The 21838-nt window shown below is 41.1% G+C and overlaps 1 protein-coding gene across 3 annotated transcripts; it reads right to left on the bottom strand.

Annotated features, from left to right (window-relative positions):
• Window positions 1-1226: 1226 nt before the first annotated feature.
• On the bottom strand, window positions 1227-21749 carry LOC138958630 (serum paraoxonase/arylesterase 1-like). 3 transcript variants are annotated; one of them, XM_070329842.1, is made up of 10 exons: window positions 21712-21749; window positions 21184-21267; window positions 18589-18659; window positions 18110-18165; window positions 16501-16696; window positions 12715-12847; window positions 12098-12298; window positions 7042-7123; window positions 5952-6089; window positions 1227-4987 (listed from the first exon to the last, which is right to left on the bottom strand). In XM_070329842.1, exons 2-10 carry the CDS (start codon window positions 21261-21263, stop codon window positions 4817-4819), a joined length of 1128 nt encoding a protein of 375 aa, XP_070185943.1. In that variant the 5' UTR covers window positions 21264-21267; window positions 21712-21749; the 3' UTR covers window positions 1227-4816. The 3 variants fall into 3 exon arrangements, with proteins under 3 accessions (XP_070185943.1, XP_070185942.1, XP_070185941.1); XM_070329841.1 differs by having other exon boundaries at window positions 21603-21733; XM_070329840.1 differs by lacking the exon at window positions 21712-21749 and adding an exon at window positions 21413-21459.
• Between the last annotated feature and the right edge of the window lie 89 nt (window positions 21750-21838).

Below are 21838 nucleotides of genomic sequence, written 5' to 3'. Positions count from 1 at the left end.
TCTCCAGTTGGCTGAGATGTACATTTGGCAGATGCCTCTCTCTCTTTCTCTCTGTTAAAATAAAGTTCTGCCTCAGTCTCGTGTGTGTGTGTGTGTAAGTTGTACACATTTGGTTAGGGGAGTAGGGAAAGGTAGTAGCATAGGTGTAACAGCGGTTTAAAGAAGGAAACCGTGTACTTTTCCTGTCCTTTTTGCTGCTGCATGTATAAACTTTATTTTATCCCCCCCCCCCCCCCCCCCCCGGCCACCCCATTTTACACATGCATTTATCACTTTTTGGTGCTCTAAGCCACACCCTCCGCCAGACCCAGCTAAAAAACAAAGGGACAAACATCATCACACCGCTTGGAATAAAGTCACGGTTTCCCCTTACGTGTTGCTAAATCTGCCAATCTTTTTTAATTATATAACAAAAATTAAAACCATAAAGACGGGCCTGATTTAAGCAAACTGTTGCAGAGCCAGGAAACCTACTTCGAACAAGTAGGTCTACAAAATAAAATGCACACAGATCATCTCTCTTGGTGCAGGTTAGCTTCAAATTCATAGTCGCCAAGCACGTTTGGTGAGACTCGATTAAAATATGTTTAAATTGTCTAAATGTTCCCTGCGTCAAGCTCCAACTAGATAAATGCTACAAAATAAACAGAAAAAGGACACCTGACTGTACCACTATTTAACAATATTTCTGTTTGTTTTGTTATTGCCACACAATTCAATAATAAAACCCCTGAAATAATTGTACCAGTTAGTATTTTTGATCAATTCTTTTGTTTGATTTTGTGTGTGTGTTTGGGGTGGTTAATTTTGAAAGAAGTAGTCCTGTACAACTGCAGTTCTAATCACCACTCCAACACAACCGGTTTGACACTAGGTTTAGTGATTATTATTAAGCTACAGTGTGCTTGAAAAGTTTGTATAAAATACATGTAACTGAGCTGTATAAAAAAAACAAAAACATGGTTCTAGGTCTTCACAGAAAGTTTTGGGTGGGTGGGTTTGTTTGTTGGTTGGTAAGGATGTGACATGACCAGCCAACAGAGAAAGCCTAAAAACTCAGTGATCAAAACAAACATGTGCCTGATTTCTCCGGTGAAGAGATGATGGAAGTAAAAGAAAGACCGAGAAACTGAGACCGAAACTGAAAATGAAAAAAAGTTTCCAAAGAGATATGGGCTGTTAAAGCACAATCACCCAAACACAAACAATACATACAAATCTGGAAGCAAATTCCCTTCATCACGCTTATTTATTCACCAAATATCAAAGAAATAAAGTTGCCAAAAAACTTATCATCACTTTAACTTACAAAAAGAATGTGTACATTAATTATTGCAGTAAATGAACATTTCAAAACAAAAACAAATGAAAAATTATGTGTACGAAAAATATCAAAGCAACAAAATCATGACATGCCTTACAAAAAGGAATCGGCAAACATGCAAGAAAAGCAAATGCTCAACACATGAAGACAAACTGAAGAAAAATTAAGTTCAGTTTCATGAGGAGGTGGTGTATATAAACCTTTTCCACGAACGGGGGACTGACGATGCTATACGTATACGGTCTTGGTGAAAAAATGCAGTGCGTTCAGTTTCATTCTGTGCGTTCTTTCTTTCTTTCTTTCTTTCTTTATTTGGTGTTTAACGTCGTTTTCAACCACAAAGGTTATATCGCGACGGGGAAAGAGGGGAGATAGGATAGAGCCACTTGTCAATTGTTTCTTGTTCACAAAAGCACTAATCAAAAATTTGCTCCAGGGGCTTGCAACGTAGTACAATGTATTACCTTACTGGGAGAATGCAAGTTTCCAGTACAAAGGACTTAACATTTCTTACATACTGCTTGACTAAAATCTTTACAAACATTGACTATATTCTATACAAGAAACACTTAACAAGGGTAAAAGGAGAAACAGAATCCGTTAGTCGCCTCTTACGACATGCTGGGGCATCGGGTAAATTCTTCCCCCTAACCCGCGGGGGGGAAAAGCAAACATGGGAACAATGATACATACAAATTCTAAAAGTGACATTTGGTTCCAAAACATCACATCAATAGTGAGAATGGAACAAAACAACTGAAATGTGTCTTAGAGCTCCCACAAAAAGTCTGATTTCAACCAAAAGTCTGAAGGTTCTCATGTGTGAAAAATGAATGCAGAAAAAAAACACCAAAATCATTTACCGTATTTGACGGACTACAAGCCGCAACTTTTTTTTTTTAAAAATCGCATTGCGGCTTATAAAAAGATGCGGCTAAAACGTTACCTAAACTTGAATAGCATTCACCTAATGGAAGTCGCCGCGGATTTTCATTTCGCTCGATTAGCGATTACCGGTACTTTATTAGCTCTCTACTCAAGACTCGGCGCTTTTCTCTTTCTTTCGCGAATCTTCGTTTGTCAACAAGTCGTCGTGACAAGATAGCGTACAGAAAAACACCGGATGTATCAGGATCTCGCGCGCGCGAGATTTCGTTTTTTTGTGTCCGGGAGGGACTACATGTGTGTGTTGGTTACAAATTGTGTGTGTGATATTTTTGTTCAAACTTTTTCACTTTTCTTCTTTGTTTCACTTGTTTATTCTCGGAGCCGATTTCGCCAAATACCGTACTTTCGTTTGCCTGGTTGTTTTGATTGATTGACACGATCTGATTATATTTTTTTCGACGGTGGCTAATATAGTGACGCGGCCTATACGTGGCTCGTCCCAATTTTTTTTTTAAAAGTCGGGGGTGCGGCTTATAAAACGGTGCGTCTTGTAATCCGTCAAATACGGTAAACACATACTCATAAACTAAATATGATCATTAACTCTAGCAAGGAACATGTCAGTGTTGTTCCCAGCCTCAGAGGACAAAAGGTCAGTTTGACATGGGTTGAAAATATGAATACATAGGTCAAAATGTCCTGGCTGTGTTCATTTATTGATGGTCCCCCGAAAACGGCGTATAGCTGCCTAAATGGCGGGGTAAAAAAACGGTCATACACGTAAAATTTTGAGTGTATTTTTCAAAAAGTTGGTGTACAGTACTTTGCAAGCAAAGCAATATGGGCTAGGGAAAATGTACGCGTGGGTGCAAACGTGTTTGTGTAAGAATAGCATGTCTTGTGAACACCTTCAGAATTTAACTCCTTCCAATACAACAGGGATAAAACAATTTTATTTACTTGTCAGTTTATAGCATTATAACCAATGTCTTCCAAACAGATAGATAATGAAAAGATGAAGTTCGTGAAATAACATCTGCGGTTGACATTGCTTCAGCGCGGACTAAAGCCTTTTCTTCTGGCAGGATTTGCTTTGCGGGAATGAACTTCATAATTCCTTGGCAGCTTTCAGCGGATTTCTTTGCAGCAATATTGTCCAGGTGAGTTTTGGAATTGCAGTGTCGTTCGATGTCATATTTCCCAGCATGGGCAACGGAGAAATCTGATTTACAATACTTGCAGTGTGCATGACTTTTTCCCATAGTAGACTCCACAATTCCTGGCTCTTTCTTATATTTCTCCCAGAAAATCTGCTGCTTCTGCTGTTTAGACTTGGTACAGTCATCCGAAACGGGCACATTTTTCCGCTTCATTTTGCCACGATTGTCCAGACGATCGCACGTGCCAACAACTGAACAAGGTTTCCACAGCTAAAGACTCGCTGTCATGGTTATCTCCCTTCGACCGAAACCGGTATCAGTTGTACCATTCCGTAATCAGCACACCAACACCGGAAAACGTATTCTAGACTTTTTCCTAGGCGTATTTTGTGCGTGTGTCGCGTATTTGCGTACCAATAATAATTTGGCATACAAAATACGCCCAAATCGTACTGGTAAACAGGTCTGAATACATTACACACTACAGAAAAGTTACTGTGACTGACGTCCGATGTCTAATCTCACTGGTCTTACACTCATGTGACCTCTCCTTATAGCAAAGAAAACACATGTTGTGCAACCAACTCAATAAAACAGACATTCAAAGTTTTGTTCAAACACAAATCAAACTAACAAATGATTTGAGGCAAATGTTTTATGACAGATATTCAAAGTAAGCTCATTTGAAAGTACATGTACATGTACTACAAACTAATCCATTTGTGCCCAATAACTTTTGCAATTTATTAAAACAACACAGAACACTGATTGTATTGTAAGGCAAGAGGTCCAGTTCAAATCCTAAATAACTTGGATTCTAAAGATCATCAGACACCACAGCCTCATTTTTTATCAACGGCGATTTATTCTTGAAAAATAAATCATGTCATACTGAAAAAATCATTCATGCCATGCTTTCATTGGGTAGGCCATAAAATGGTTGCTTCACACTCAAGTTTTACTCAAAAATAAATTAAAAAACGTAAAATTTCTTCAATTTATGCACACACAAACACACACACCTGCACATATTCACCTGCAAGGAAGACAGTATAAGCAGGAGATGGGGAGGAGAGTAGTGTGAGGAGGATGGGGAGTAACTATCTATGAATTAAAATGCTCTATTCATGATAAACATTTGCATCAATAGTTCAGCTACCATGGAAACTTTATGGTTAAGCATGAGGAGGTGTAGTTTGGGAGGAGAGGAGGACATGGAGGATGGGGCATAACAGTACATGTACCGCACTGGAATGCTCTTTTCTGAGCAAATAACACTTTGCTTCTAGAATTTGTTGGGAGGCTTGCTTGCCACAAGATTAACACACACATACACACACACAACACACAAACACACATGCACATGGGCACGGGCACACACATACACACACACATACACACACACTAATGTAACATGTCTGAGAAGTTTTCACAGACCGAAAAGCTACAGAGGTATGTTGACATCACAGGTGACAAGGTTATGAAAAATGGATCCAACCAGCAGTTTTCGATTGTAGACAAGTGCAGATGTAGACCCAGATATCAGTTCACCATGGTCGTACAGCAACTCCTGTGCTGATGTAATATTTCCGTCCTTTACCCTAAGCTGCAGCACCTGATGACACAAGAGGTTCAATACAGCTGATAAGACGAACACTTTCAGTCAGACCGTGTTGGTCATTCTTCCAAAAACAAGACTTCTCTAAATAGCTCCTGAATATCTACTGTTCTAAAAACAAGTTGCAGATCTCTACTGTTTATTTCTTGATGTGCGCCTCGTAAACCTGTTAGACTCGTATACCTTGTTCAAACAAATGAACAGACAATATTTCACTTGCTATCAGCACCGAATCAAAGAATCCAAAGCTCCTTTATACTTTACAAACATATCCCCTCATCCCAGCTCCATCAGCCAAACAGGCCTTTTGAAGTTAAACCCCTCCATGTAGATAATGAAATGAAGAGTTATGCTTTGGGACCCAATCAAACACTCCAAAGCTCTTTTTCACTTTACAAACATATCCCCTCATCCCGCCTCCATCAGCCAAACAGGCCTTTTTTAACCGTCCATATAGATAATGAAATGAAGAGTTATGATTTGGGACCCAATCAAACAATCGAAATAATCTTTTCACCTTACATATTTATCTTTATTCACATTATTACCTCCATCTTCATTCACATATTCCCTCATTCAAAGTCTATCAGTCTAATGAGATCCAGCTCACTGGGTTGACGTGATATACTACTAACGTTTGGAGTCTACACTTCTGTGGTTTGGAATTCCCCTTTCAAGATGTCCACACATTTTTTTTTTAAATCTGGTCTTGAAAGTGAAGGAGTATTAAAACTTGGGTACAATTTGAATTACAGACTTTAAGTGACAATTTTCAAGAACTTGGATCTTTAAAGAGACATGGGGATGGAGGGGGGATGGGGGGGGGGGGGGAGGCAATGTATACACTCCTACAGGTTTTGTAAGAAGTGTACATAACATGGCCCTAATTGGCCACTGCTGCCTCTGAGGATGCTAAATCTGAACTCCATCATACACTCTATAGGCTTTGTAAGAAGTGTACCTGTGATGGGGCTAGATGTTCACTGGGCTCTTCCATGTGCAGCAGAACTTTGTATGCGATAGGGTGGCAGCCAACGTACAGATCCCCTGTCGTATGGTCTACCTGGATGTTATCTGGGATTGTGTACAGTGGGAAGATCTGAAAAAAATAGATTATTTCACTCTGTAAATTAAAAGAAATTGACACTTCATTTAAAACCTTGCAAATCCTACTCCATAGCCACCTGTGAAGGGTCAGAACCATTTAAATCATGTCAATTATTACCAAAAAAATGTAATTATGTTACTTCAGACTAACTTATAGAGCAGTCTAAACGACAATCATTGCAGTAAACTGACATTTTCAATTTCCTCATTTAATGACAGCTCAGTAAAATTACATATGCAAGTGTTTGTCAGTTCAAATTCTATCTTGCAGCTCAAGTTTAACATATACAGTCAAACCTGCTCTTGCGACCACCTCTCAACAACCACCACCTGCTATCAACGTGAACCCCAAAGTATCCCTGATGTTGTTGTTGTATTGCATTTTTCTATATAATTCACCTTTCCATGGTGACCACCTGTCTGTAACAACCACTTTTGGTCAGCCCCTTGGGTGGACACTACGGACAGGTTCATCTGTATCTCTGACTTCCAGTACAAGCATGCTGTCACTTCTGTACTTCCAGTCATTACACTGGGCAAGTCACCAGAATTTGAAAAGAGAAGCCAGTACAACTTGATATAATACTCAGGCATGGGAATTGAAAAAAGTAAAAAAGGCTGAACATTTGTAAGTAATAGCAAAGTCGACGGCGCGAAGCGCCTAGCCCTGCTAGGGGGATTTGGGGGCATTTTGGGCGGATTTTTTGTTTCTCCAAAGAACCCAACTGGTGTAATTTGGTGTCATCTTAGCTCCAAGTTTGCCATTATATTGAGTTTTTAGAACCATTTTTGCCTCCCCCATTTATTTTTTCGGAGGACACTTTTGTTTTTTCGGCGGAACAAAAAAAAAAATGCGGCGCAAATTTGCCTTTCGGCGGACAATTCCCATGCCTGAATACTGTACCATGAGAATGTTTCCTGCCTACGGTTAAAGGAGCAGTTACCTGTTGCAGAGTCAGGGAATTGTCCTTGTTCCTCCTGAACACTCGAATCTCCTGACCCAAGCATGGCGCAACATAAATGTACCTGCAAACAAAGTTTTGTCTTTGAAACAAACATACGGTAACACTGAATGTTCGCAAAATGTCATGTTTCTAGCTACTGGCACAGACGGCACAAGCACTGTCATAAACACAATGTATCAAAACAGGCAAACAGAGAAAATAGCATCTGCAAGATAGTGAAGAATCTGATTACTACTGTGCTTGGCCAATTTCTTGAAGCCGTATGTCACACATGTATATAAATGGCAGCTTCTCTAGGGCAAGACAGAGAGCTTTAAAGTGTTTTCAAACATGCCACATTCTCCCCCGAAATCGGCGCATGGCTGCCTAAATGGCGGGGTAAAAACGGTCATTCACGTAAAATTCCACTCGTGCAAAAAACATGAGTGAACGTGGGAGTCTAAGCCCATGAACAAAGAAGAAGAAGAAACATGCCACATTGATGCAAATTAATCTTGAGATACTTATCTAGCTTCAAGGAAACCTTCGGAAAACAATTGCATCAACCACAAAAAAATATGTCCTGGATTTTACGTGGGGTAAAAGCATCGTTCCACTTGGGCACATACACAAAACCTATACCCCAGCCAACTGCTTTCCACACAGAGTGGGAGTTTTTTGCGGAATAAATTTCTTGCGTTTCCATCCTTTTTTGAGGATGAAAGTCGCTTGTTCATTTCAATGCTTGTTATTCTCTCAGGTGCCAGGAGAAAAGGTTCCGTACAACTCTCGCTTACTCTATTACACATGTCGTATGCATTAAGAGCGATTACTTCCCTTTGGTTATTTGATATCTTAACATCGCTCTGCCTCATTCCGTTTGAAATTCTAACTGATACTTTCGAGGCGACCCGGTAACAATGTGTGTGTTTGTGTGTTTGTTCTGTTCAAAACCAGTCTTGATCTAAGGACTAAGTCCGGTCGAGAATAAAAGCTGGTTCTTGTATATGACTGTGTACGTAGGTGTTAGTTGGAGTGCCTTGGAGAATGATGAGCATATGAGCTTGCGGAGATCATCCTTTTTTTGAGGATGAAAGTCGCTTGTTCATTTCAATGCTTGTTATTCTCTCAGGTGCCAGGAGAAAAGGTTCCGTACAACTCTCGCTTACTCTATTACACATGTCGTATACATTAAGAGCGATTACTTCCCTTTGGTTATTTGATATATGGTTTCCACTAGTGTCAATTACTAAATTTATTTAGCAAAAAATTCTTTCTGTACAGAAAGCAGCCAGGGTGTATGTGTCTGGTATGCTTTACGAGAAGATGGGTGCTCTTTCCTCTTGTACATGTCTGGACAGAATCCAGTGTACATGTCTGGACAGAATCCAGACCCCTGTAGCTCAGCCGCAAAATATGGCAAGTTAAGTGAGTGAAGCTAGGAAGTTATAGAAGGGTGCGAGAAAACATAGCGGCTGTTCATGTCTCTACAACAATGACTGCAGGCGACTCTTTCAGTATCAACCAATCCTGTCTAATTCTTGCCTGGCTGTTACAAAATTGTGTCATATACAGCTTTGCTTACTCTCAAAGCAAGCGGCTAGCCGCAAGCATTTCTTGCCTACACAAAACGGCTGTCTGGTGTTAGATGCAATTCTTTACAAGGGAAGGATACACAACAGTTGACTAAATCAGCCAACATTTTCATGGAAAGTAGAAAAATTATGCAGCAAAACAGTCAAACAAGAAAATTGGTTGATTAAAATCAACATGGCCGAAGCAATGTTTTCATAAAAGAAGCGGTATTGTACGGGCACATGTTGAATTTGGGTTACATGTGTTGCAGAGTATTTGAAAATTCGTAGGCATAAAAACATGCAAAGAAGAGTGATAGGTCCCTGTTGTGAATATAGTCAAGTGGATAAATTGATTACTTATGTATCACACTAGTTTTGCTGTTACAGCAGTCCCTCTCATGAACGGACACCCTTGGGCCAGTGCAAACCTGTCCGTACATTGCAGGTGGCCGGTCACGGGAGAGCCCCCCCACCCCACCCTCCCCATCACACACACTCAGGCACACTGACGGACTGAGTGAGTCTTTGCTACTGGTGAACGAGCTCTACTTGTCCTAAAACAATAAGGTCAAACTACTACAACTTATAACTGAAAGGAAAAAAACTGTCCTGTAAAAATGACGTTAAATCAACAGTGTCAGAAAAAGAGAGATAAAAGAAATCCTCAAATTCCTGAGGATACAGGCACCCCATGAAAACAGCCACGAACATACTCACAGAGGCACACATGCTTGTGCAGATACTTTGAAAAATATGAATTGAAAACCTGCATATGTGGTATTTTCTTTTTTTTGTGTGTGGCTTTATTGAATACTTCAGGCAGTGGCTTTTCCCTGTCCAGTTTTCTCTTTCGTCTCTCTTACCCCTCGCTTACCCACCCCCACCCCCTTACCCTCCACTCCCTTGACCCAGCCCCGACAGCACAAATTTCTAATCTGCAAGGCAGAGTACACATTTTCTAAAAGGAAGACTACTCCTCTTCAATTATATCCAGAGATCTTCCATCTTTTTCCACCATAAGCCAAGTGGTCGAGTCTTATACCCCCTTTCCACACAACCGTTGTAGGTCCCGTTCCCGTACCGACCAAGGAACGTGGCGGGCACGGGAGGGATTGGGAGAGAACCGCAATGAACGTAACTGATCGTTAACAGAACTGCTTTGAACGGTAGGGTCGGTAGGGACGGCTGAGTTTGGGCTGCATGTTCAAATTTTTAGCCGTTCCCCTCCCGATCAGAATGAACGGTAATGGAACCTCAACCCATCGGTAACGGAACGCTTGGATCGTTAAAGGAACTTAAAACAACGGTAACACAATGGTAGCGCTCTCACACACTGAGTTGTCATACCATTCATCCGTTCTAGGTCCCGTTCCCTTACCGACCAAGGACGGCTGCCACTATGGTCAGACTAATAGACGCTGCTGAAAGATGCCAAAAACGGCCGTTTGCGCAGCATTCCATTGTTGTGGCAGCAGTCCTTGGTTGGTACGGAAACAGGACCTAGAACGGCTGTGTGGAATGGGGGTATAACTTTTGACACCGACAAACTGAAGAATGAACAGATCTATGAGGTAACGGTCTCAATGGTCCAGGCTCAGGAAACAAAGAGTATGTATGGTCTGGGGCGATTGTAGCTTCCCTTCTTCGTATCCGATAGACAAGGACAATAAATAGTGGAGCATAGTGCAATTTCATGTTGGCATCTTCTCCACTGAAAGCTATAACCCAAAGACTGAAGACCAAAGTGCTTACCCAACTTCTAACCCGAATCACCCCCTTCCTGCTGGGTACACGTGCACTCAAGTTAACCTCTGCTTTGACCTGTGTGCCAGGAGTCGGATGAAAGAGAGACTGAGAGAGAGCGCGAGAGAGAGAGAGAGACACACACACACATACACATAGACAGAGACAGACATAGAAAGACAGAAGCGGAGCGACTCAGAGGGAGACACATACAGAGAGAGAGAGAGAAAAAAACGTAACTGATCTCGTGAGAACGGTAATAACAAACGAGACATGTCACCTCTCCGAATGCATTCCAATAGATGACCGCTCCTGCGGCCATCAATAAATCAGCCAAAATGTCCATGGTAAGCATGCACAATCAGGCAGTACAACATTCAAATAAATAAGCAAAACATGCAACTAAATCAGCAAACATTTTCATGGCCATTCGAAGCAATCATGCAACAAGAAGTGTCAACTAAATGAGCAAATCATTCATGGCCAGCAGGCAACTAAATCAGCCCAATTTTTCATGACCAGCAGGCAAAAACATGCAAAAGAACTAAATCAGCCAGAATGTTGATTGCCAGCAGGACCAATCATGCACAACACTCAACTAAATCAGCCCAAATAATAATCAGCAGAAAGAACTATGCAGAACAACAAGTCAACTAAATCAGCCAAGGCACAACAATGCGACACATTTCAACAATTTCAAGACCAGCAGGAACAATTAACAACAAGACAATTGCTCAATTGTTAATTTCTTCAGTTACCAATGCCAGTGCTCCTGATCAAAGATAAAGGTGGAAAATATCTTGCAAAGGAAAGAAATAAGTACTGAAAAGAAATGAAAAGAAAAACAAACAAGTGTCAAGCATAAAATTAGGTGAAGGGGTAAATAAGTGTAAGAAATACATACTTGTTAATAAAATACTGAAAACATCTCTAAAACAACCAGAACTTGTAGTGAGTATAAACTCGTCCAGTAAAAGAAAACATACGGAAAAGAGCCACATACAGCAATGAAAACAATACACACAGAAAACCCCATCAAAAGTCTTGATGAATACAGAGCAGGGAACGCCACAACACTCCATGCAGCACAACACCGAATTCACACCGCCCATCTCTCCAGTGTGCTGAACAACGACAATCCACCACAACACACCATGCAGCACAACACCGAATTCACACCGCCCATCTCTCCAGTGTTAGTTAGTTAGTTAGCTGTTGCTTTTCGGGTCCAGCGTCTCTCCAGTGTGCTGAACAACGACAATCCAACACACCATGCAGCAAAACACCAAATTCACACCGCCCATCTCTCCAGTGTGCTGAACAACGACAATCCACCACAACACACCATGCAGCCCAACACCGAATTCATATCGCCCGTCTCCTCAGTGGGCTGAACAACACCAATCTACTGGCCAACATGAGACCCAACTCACTGCTTATCCCCTGGACCAGAGTACAAGGCCAGGCTACATGCACCCAACAAGCCGCCAGCCACCTCCTGACACAGACTGTGCTCACAGAACACCACGTTGGACCAGGGCATCAGCGCCAGCAGCTCCATCAGCATCACCCCGCGACTGTGCTGCGTGAACATGTTAGTCAGGTAGAACTCTGTACTGCTCACTGCAACAACATCGCTGACACTGCAACAATAGAAGACCTGCTGGCTGAACGTGTAAGCTACACAAAAACATCATAGCTTTAAACTACCCTCCTTTTACGCATTCATGACTTACTGGCCATCTTTGGACATTGCAATGCCATTGGCTGAAGCTAAGTCGTCTGCAACCACGGTGTAGTTGTTTGCATCAAAGTGGACAACGTCTGTGATTCTAAGCTGCAGCAGTGTCTCCAGGGTCACAGGTACTCGGTTTCGAAAGTACTGATAATTTGTGAAATAGAAGCTGTCTTCTCCTGTTGGCTGGACATCATTCACTCTGAAAAATCGCCGTAAATGTGACAATGCTGTACACTTGCTCTGGGCTATCAACATTGTGATAAAAGTAAAACTATGTACCACTGCATCAGTGTTTGTTCATGTCAATTCTTGTTTCCACCAAACATTTCTGGAAAGTACTGACGCTTGAAAGAAAACTCTGTCTGTCATACATATAACAACAGAAATTCAAAATATTCATAATAGGCACTTGGAATATATTCAACACAGTGACATAAATATAGAAGGTAATCAAGTTTATAACCCTTCGCCTTAGCCTGCCCTACCTCTATTCTACCATCTTTTAAATTAGTTTACTTTTTTTTTTATAGGAGTATGCATTCCACAACAAAATGAGACAACCAAGACATTTTGTTTTATTTTTTTTAAAAACATTACATTTACAATAGCGCTTACGATTTCATGGCCTCCCCTGAGTAATAGGCCTGATGAAGCAGCTCCAGTTTATTGGGATCAAAGATAAACTTCTCAATCCTGTCCGCCACTGGCTCCTCAAGGGGGTGGTTTACCACAAACACCACATGACGACCTGACACAACAGAGCACAAACATTAAAGCAGAGCATTCATGAATATTTTGTCTCAATTTCACATTACTGACTTTTTTATATAAAGGTTTTGTGCTATGTGATGAAAGAAACAGTACAGTGTAAGCTACACAAAAACATAATAACGTTTCTGCCTAATTTCTGTTGTAGCCACGGGCAACAACGAAAGAAAAATCAGAAATTTCAGGCCTGTTAATATTCCCTACAACCGAGACCTAACAAATCTGAGTTAACTAAGTTAACTCTGGGTGGATACACGCCTCTCCCCATCACTTTTCCACTGAGTAAATATGCTGATGAGTTGCAAAACTATTACATGTGTTCGTGCTATGCAATTTTCATGTTAACAGTGAAGAATACATGTAGTTATACTTCTTTCAACCTCATTGTGTGAATAAATTATCAGAGAAGTTACTTCTACAGGCAAATCCAGCTAACTCACAAACGGTTAAGTCAAAAATTCGCTTAGCACACAAAGAAATTCTGGTCCGGAATTATCCCTCTTTATCTATGTGTACAAAGTACCCTGAGCTCGAAATGGGATTTCTCTTACGTAAGTCGAAAGACGGATAGCACACAACAGAAAGTCAGTCCCAAAGACAAAGTTTACTCTATATTTACTACAGCAACTCGAAACACGAAACTTGGCGTCTCACACTAGCGCATTGTGTAACCTTATTCCCTTCTTCTCTACACGGACGCCACACCGACTGGTCAGTCGGCACGCAATAAAGTATGAACTGAAGTTAGGAGGGGGAGTAAGGAGGGGGCGAGGAGTAAGGAGAATTATCCAACTCCAAGAAAACATTCTGAAAAAGGTGGGGAAGTGGTGACAAGGCAGTGAACGCACTCACCATGCACTGACATCGTACGAAAGCAGCCACACAAACACAGCACAGAGGCAGGTGTGCAGATGCTTTGTGAGAATAGACCCTATCGGTATTCCAAGCTCTCGTAATATCTCGCAAACTTCAGAGCATAGTAAAGCATGCGGTACAGCGATCTCGTGCGAGCTGCACAAGCCTAGGTTCGAAGTTCTCGCGATGTTCAAAGCATAACAAAGAGCGTGTCTCGCGAGAGCTGCTCAGATACCGAAAAGGTCTATAAGCGTTGAAAACCAGTTTGAATAAAAAAAAACAGCAGATAGAGCCGCATGTCATAATCATTCTTCGTGTCTGGCTTTATTGACTGCATGCCGATCTTGTGGCAGTGACTTTTCACTCTTCAGTCGGACTGTACACAAACCGCTCTCACTCTCCCTCACTGACTACCCTAAGCCCTGACAACTGATCCTTGGAAATTGTTTGGAAGAGTACACCTCTCTATTTCTCTCCAATGCTCTTCCTGCTGACTTCAGTGACACCGGACACCCCACTGAGTTTAGCCAGCTAACCCCCCCCCCCCCCTCTCTCTCTCTCCCCCCAGCCATGTACTGTTTGGTGCTGTGGCCAGAGAGGTGTCACCGGCTAATTGAGGCCAGCTGCACTGTTCACTCAGAGCAAAACTAGTTGACTGTGTCTAACTTTTGACAAAGCAACACAACTGAAGGGTTCACAGATTAGGTAACCGACTCACTGGTCAAGGCTGCAGGGAAACAAGAGTATCTTGTCAATGAAAGAGGTTACACACAGATAGGGTGGCCGATTTTTCACTCTCTTTCTCGGAGGGTCTTCATCATTGCAGGGACTGCTGTAAAGAAATGCTTCCTCAGAAACTAACTCTTTTTGCATTGAAACATGCACCAGAACTGGTGGACACCATCGACAATGTCAAACATGAAATCGAAGCAGTTTGCTTGAGGAAACGGTCGTCAGCAACTCAAACTTCTCTGTTTTCTTTTTTTAAGAAAATCTGAGGTGACTTTCTTTGTGGCCCCGCCCCCTCCCTCTGTAAGGACCCCCCTCCATAAGGACCGATTTTTGTCAACATTTTCAAGGTCGCTAGAGAGGGGTTCCACTGTACTATGACCAAGTCGAAATTTCGGATAGGACACAATAACAATTCGGTCCCTTCAATTTCGTCTTATCCGGATTTGCCTGTACTTTGATTTTTATTGGATAACATTAGCTAAAGTAATATCAATGATTCAAATTCCTCATTAACTATACTTGTCCATAATATTAACCAGTACACTGGACCCCCCCCTCCCTTTAAAGATACTGAACTTGTCAAATCCAGGTGCACGGAGCCCCTGGGGCTTTTAGTCATACCTCAGGCAGCTATCCGTAAGAAGAACTACCAAGTTTCATTGACTTGCACCCAAAGAGTCAAGAAGTGCGATTTTTTTACAAATTGATTTCGTACTCGGACCCGGCTGGTCTTGACCTATTTTTGGATCTAAATTTAGATTAGGTAGATCACCACATCATGCACAAAAAGACACGTCACTAAAGCAAACTATGTCAGACATCATCATGAGTTTGTGTAAAACAAAATGGAGGCCGGAATCACTCAAGTTGAATCAAACTCCGACCAAACACCAACGTAATAACTAGGTTAATTTATGCACTCGCGTGAACAAGAAACTGTCGAGCTTCACAGATGTCGTCGTTGGGTAGTTTTGGGTTTGTTTTACTACCATAGGAGGATTTTTGAACTGTAAATGCACTCAGCTGCAACAAAAACGCAAAACGAAGGCTGTGAGCTGCACTGTGCCTTTAAGACCTCTTAATATCTGAGTATGTATGTCAGGTCTTGATCAAAAGAGAGGAAATCTTTAAACAGAGGTTAATTTACCGATACACATGTACAATGAACAGAAAATCTAACAAACAGGTTCCTTAAAGAATGAAAGTCTTAAATTGGGGGTCAAAGGGGGATCTTGTTCGTTTGTTTGCTTAACGCCCAGCCGACCACGAAGGGCCATATCAGGGCGGTGCTGCTTGGTCAAAGGGGGAGGGGGTTGTGATGGGTAGTCTTAAAGTAGCAGGGATGTTGCTACAAATTCATACCTATAGGACAAATGTCCTAGCTCTTCAGCATCAATAGGACATTTGACCGCTTTCAGACATTTCAATAGGACGTCAGAATTTTTTTCATTTTCAAGAATGACACTCGCAGTGTTCCCCCCTGTTTTTGACCCTAATGTAGCCCAGGATGCCGTTGAATAACCAAACGTGTTCAGCTTTTGTTGAACTTTGGCAGGCTTTAGAATTATTTTTCGGTGGCATAACTCAGTGCGCTTCGTCAAAATGTCTCGAACTGAAAGCAAAAGCAGACGCAAGACTTAGTCAGTTGGAGTTGTCTCCCATACTCCTTTAATGTGCTGCAGACGGTGTCACCCAAACCCAAGATCCACACTGCACAACCTCAGTGCACCTGTACGCGAGAGTGCTTGGTCGCTTTTTGAAAATGTGTATCTTCAAAGGAACATTAACGAATATCGCGCTGTCCGAAGGAATTGAGTTCTTATCGGACAATGCCAGTGCTTAGTTCAAAACGATAGGACATCTGACCGCCATGCGGTTATGTGAATCGGACATTTGAGCCTCTAAATCGGTCTATGTCCGATGTCCAACGCCTAACGACATCCCTGAAGTAGGGATCCTAAAGGCGAGTTTCACTGTATTCACCATGACATACAAGAGGCTAACTCACTTGTAAGAGTAAAATCGCTCAAGACAATCCGTACACACCTGCTTTCTTGTCTTCCCACACACCAACCCCGTGAGGGTGAAAAGTGTCAACGTTAAACAGGTCAGTGGAGCGTATTTTCAGTTCCTTCACACCGGCATCAGCCTTCTTAAAGTCAAACAGGTACATGCGTCCTTCCAGCTTGTTTTTGCGAAAATGTTCTTCAACGCCTCGACCCATATTCTGCATGCGGAACCCCTGCAATCAAACAGTTGTTTTAAAGTCTGAAAAACTAAGATGTTGTATAACAGTCGAACCTGCCCTTAAGACCACCTGTCTAAGAAGACCACCTGTCTAAGGAGACCACCCCAAAGTATCCCCAAGGGTTTTTACTATATAAATGACCTGTGTAAAAAGACCACCTGCCTGTCGAGACCAAAGACAACCCAATTTCGGTCCCAAAACACGGTTTTAACCTGTCGTGGGAGACCACCCGACGTCTTTTCCAAAACAAACCCACTTGACATTACAGTGCAGAACATGAGGTCAAGTATGGTCCATGACAGTTTTATGATCTGACCTAATCTCACCGAGGCGTGACAGTCACTCCTCCACCCCCCTCCGCACATAGCTGAACAAGAAAGCAGCGGAGCAACACCTGTGACTTAAGTGGCCAGTGGACACAGGGGCGGTGAATCGCTGGCCTGTGACAGAGACAGAGGCGATGAAGCAAACTTGATCCATTGATTGCAACCTGAACTCCTGATTCGCTTCAACAAAAGAATACAACTCCACTGTCCACCCTTAATAAACAGCAATTGTTCGGAGGACTATTGAGAGGATATCGAACATCTTTTAACTGCGCTGGCATCATAACCAAGCCAATACCTGCCCGGAGGATAAAAAAAAATAAAGAAAAAAAGAAAACAAACTTATACAGACGGCGATGGTTGGATATGCTGATAAAAGAAAACTTTTCCTGCTTCAGTGTTTGCGTTCTCGTTCATTCTTTTGTGTGTTTTGTTTGTTTGTTCATGTGCCGAATAAAAATGTGAGTTGTGATTGGGTAGACGTCATCTGTTTGAGTGAGATCATATAACATCTAGTTTAGCACAAGGATGTGTTTCAGTGGGAGGTTTGCATGTGTGTGTGTGACATACGTTCAAGTGTTTCTGGGAAGATGGGAGTTTGCCAAATGGCGAACCTGTCTAAAAAGACCTCCTGTCTAAAGAGACCACCTGTCTAAAGAGACCACTTTTTCTCAGTCCCTTGGGTGGTCTCTTTAGACAGGTTAGAGTGTATATATGTATAAAAGTCTGCTAGAAATCTACAAGTAAAATGGATGGGACCTGAAGGATTAATTCATTTGCCTTGCTGGACACGAACGTATGCATCTTTCTTGGAATTCTGGAAAGTTTCTTCCCATTCTTATTCGTAATTCTGTCTTTCTACCAATCCTTATCTGTTAGTCAGTTTGTGGATAATCAGCTGTGGGGAATCATAAATTCAACACCCTTACTTGAAAAACGAAAAGCAGAATCAGTCATGACGTTCACAATAAATTCTTTAAAAACAAAAAAAGGTCTGACTGATATAGTCACGTGCTGCTAAATGCTGAACAGAGCAATTCAATTTCTTAAAACAACCTTGTGAGACATGAATATGTTTTACCGATGAGATGAAGGTCAGGCCATCTGGCAATGTGTAAAAATCCTCTGAACCAAGTTCTGAAATAATACCAGTCATCATTTTATTAATGTTTCCCTCATTTTGCTCCAACCACCACGCATTCTTTACTTTTATAAACTCTCTCACGAGAGAAACAAACTGCATGAATGAACAGGTTCATATACTTACCTTATCTTGCATACATATATATATTACATGTATATCTGATTCCAACATGTGATTTACACTTTTGAAAATATCTACTCACAAAACAAGGAAGTCTGAGGATTTGTTCTGCAGTCTGGTGCTGCTCTTAAGTTTCGGTCAAGTCTCATTATATCCACACAATGTTTTTGAGAATATTGTAATTTGTATCATAAACGTTCATGTACTGTCAGTTTCTGTATTGAGCAATATGTCAACTGCACACAATTGCAATATGAAGTACTGAATTACAAAATGTTAAAAATTCATCTACTTACGAATATTTTCCACCTTTCTGCATGGTCCTGGAAAGTGTTTGTAGTGGTGAGTAAATATGCCTGAACTCACCCTAAAACAAGACAAAGCATGAAATTGAAGTAACTTTTACCAAAAAACAACTAAAACATTATTAATGATAAGTTGAAACTCACTTACACCAATGCAATAATCTCAAAATAATAACTTTTTGTAAAAGTAAGTATATCAGACCAAAAACAAACATGTTTGTTTTCTTCTCTTCTTCTTCTTCAGTGTTCCAGAAATTCTGGAGACGTGTGAGCTCGTTTGCCCATTTGGGTTCCCCACACACTATACTCCGAGAGCATAGTCAGCTTCACTCCGCTTTCGTTGGGTAGGCATGCTGGGTATTTTCGTGTTTCCATAACCCACCGGACTCCGACATGGATTACAGGATCTTTTCTGTGCGCACTTGGTTTTGTGCTTGCGTGTACACACGAAGGGGGTTAAGTCACTAGCAGGTCTGCACATAAGTTGACCTGGGAGATCGGAAAAATCTCCACTCTTAACCCACCAGGTGGCAGCGAACGAGATTCGAACTCACGACCTCCCGATAAGGAGGCCGACGTCTTACCACTGCGCCACTTCGCCCGTCAAGTTTGTTTTCAATGACACACCCATAAAAAAAATCAACACTTGACTAAATGTAAAAAGGGTTGGTAGGTCAGCTTTTTTTTTTTAAATTGAAGTTTGGGTCGTCTGGGAATTGGAAACATTGATTTTTTCTTTTGGCCTCAGTATCCAAAAGTGGATTTGAGAATGAAGCCATTGGAAAATGTTTGCAAAAAAATCATATGCAGCCTTGCCTTTGTCTAAATGTCAATAAAGTATAATCACAGAACTGTTATTAGTTTCAACTGAAAATGAAACAAGTCCCATAAGGCGAAAATACAACATTTAGTCAAGCTGTCGTACTCACAGAATGAAACTCAACGCACTGCATTTTTTTCTCACCAAGACCGTGTACTCGAAGCATCGTCAGTCCACCGCTCATGGCAAAGGCAGTGAAATTGACTAACCAAAATAGCGCGATAGCACGCTTTTCTGTATCTCTGTTCTTTTTAACTTTCTGAGCTTGTTTGTAATTCAAATATATCATATCTATATGTTTTTGGAATCAGGAACCGACAAGGAATGAGATAAAATTGTTTTTAAATCGATTCCGGAAATTTTATTTTAATCATAATTTTCATATACTGTATATCTATATATTTAATTTTCAGAGCTGGTTTTCAATCCAAATGTGACATATTTCTATGGTTTTGGAATCAGACAATGATGAAACATAAATGAAATTTAATCTGGATCGTTATTTAATTACAATTTTCAGATTTTTAATGACCAAACTCAGTAATTAATTTTTAAGCCTCCAAGCTGAAATGCAATACCAAAGTCCAGCCTTCGTCAAAGATTGCTTGACCAAAATTTCAATCAATTTGATTGAAAAATGAGGACGTGACAGTGCGGCCTCAACTTTCACAAAAAGCCGGATATGACGTCATCAAAGACAGTTATCGAAAAAAAATTTAAAAAGGTCTGGGGATATCATACCTAGGAACTCTCATGTAAAATTTCACGAAGATCGGTCCAGTAGTTTTCTCTGAATCGCTCTACACACACACACACACACACACACACACACACACACACACACACACACACACACACACGCACTTACACCACGACCCTCATCTCAATTCCCAGTCTATGTTAAAACTTTTAGTCAAAACTTTACTAAATTTATGTAAAAAGTCATATATATTCTGTGAATTGTCCCGAATGAGTGTGTAACGAAGTGCATGAAACATGCGAAATACCTGTGGAGGCAAAGCCAGTCAAACAGGAGTGAGTTTGGACTAATTAAACAGCCCTATAAAATCTGCCCTGTGAACTCAAAAGGTTCCGAAGAGCATACCAGGAGACAACTGCAGTTTAATAAGGCTCTATCACAAACAGCTCAGTTAACGACTCCCAGGTCTCTGAGCTGCAGCCATACTGAACATGTGAGCTATAAGTTGCCAAGCTCAAGACCAACATGTGAGCTATAAGTTGCCAAGCTCAAGACCAGCAGACAGCTACGCAGAGCAGCCGCTGTGAAAGGGGGACTATGTACTACGACATCATCCTGTCATAATAATGTAAGAAAAACGGTGAATCATGTGTGTGTCCAATAACACGTTTCTGTTCTTCAGCCTAGCAACCACACATTTCATTTTCAAGTGAAACTAAAAACTAGAATCCCCTTTGCATACTATAAGTCCACCTTTAAGTTTAGAAAGTCACATACATGTGTAATCAAGGAGTTTGAAAATTATATCTTTCATTTTGTTCACAATTCACACCATTTGTAATGAAAGATGTTTCCATGGCCAGAGAAAAACACACACACACTTATGCACACACATTGATTCACACATGTATGCTTGAACACTGGCAGACATGAATACAAACACATAAACAGAAACATGCATGCATGCCTGAAAACATGTTCACACACAAACACACACACAAACAAACACATACACGCAGGCATGCACAAAGATGGAAACTTAATAAAGTTATATATATTTACTCACACAAGTCGTGCAATGTGCTGAACAGCCACAGCCAGCAGACTGACAGCAACAATCTTTACACAAGTCCCTTTACTAAGCATGATTCTGAAAAATATTAGAAATCCCAAATTTTTGACAACATGGATTTACAGAGAGAGACTCAGAGAGAGAGAGAGAGAGAGAGAGAGAGAGAGAGAGAGAGAGAGAGGCACACCCACACACACACACACAGATATATCAGACAGATTACCGACAGCTTCTCTCACAGTAGGATGGTGACATTCATTGATTCAATGTGTCCTACTCCTACTCAAACGCTGTGACAGTAGGAGTTGTCTACCGAAGTCGAGTAAGTCTAGATAACTTGATAAGTCATAAGATATCAAATATATCATTCGCCTGCGAGCTTTGATAGTTGAGATTAAAACCAATGTATGTACATGCGTGTTCAGAATCCTTTTCCGTCTGAAAGGTTGCAACTGTGCGCACAACTCAAAAACAACATCGGTTCAAAGGTTATTTATCCAGAAACAACCAAAATAGCCTCACGTGAGCCACCGTGATTTTCAGATCAGTGCGTGGATCTCGATCAAGGGAGGGAACTGATATAAAATAAAGGAAATCTAAAAAAAAATTTACAAAATAATCGCTACCAAAAAAAAACCCATCGTAAATC

Source organism: Littorina saxatilis, linkage group LG2 (genome assembly GCF_037325665.1).
Source record: "Littorina saxatilis isolate snail1 linkage group LG2, US_GU_Lsax_2.0, whole genome shotgun sequence".
In the NCBI taxonomy this organism is placed as follows: domain Eukaryota; kingdom Metazoa; phylum Mollusca; class Gastropoda; order Littorinimorpha; family Littorinidae; genus Littorina; species Littorina saxatilis.
The sequence above is the reverse complement of the archived record's forward strand: the minus strand, read 5'-3'. Positions and strand labels throughout refer to the sequence as shown.

What these genes read in the sequence shown, in the direction of transcription:
- LOC138958630 (XM_070329840.1), bottom strand. Translation starts at nt 21,444, where the DNA reads ATGTCACCATCCTACTGTGAGAGAAGCTGTCG. An exon ending in GCCTGACCTTCATCTCATCG is followed by an intron (nt 16,697 to 18,109) that starts GTAAAACATATT and finishes GTTTGATTGCAG; the next exon opens with GGGTTCCGCATGCAGAATAT. An exon ending in ATTCCCTGACTCTGCAACAG is followed by an intron (nt 6,090 to 7,041) that starts GTAACTGCTCCT and finishes TATTTTTTTCAG; the next exon opens with ATCTTCCCACTGTACACAAT.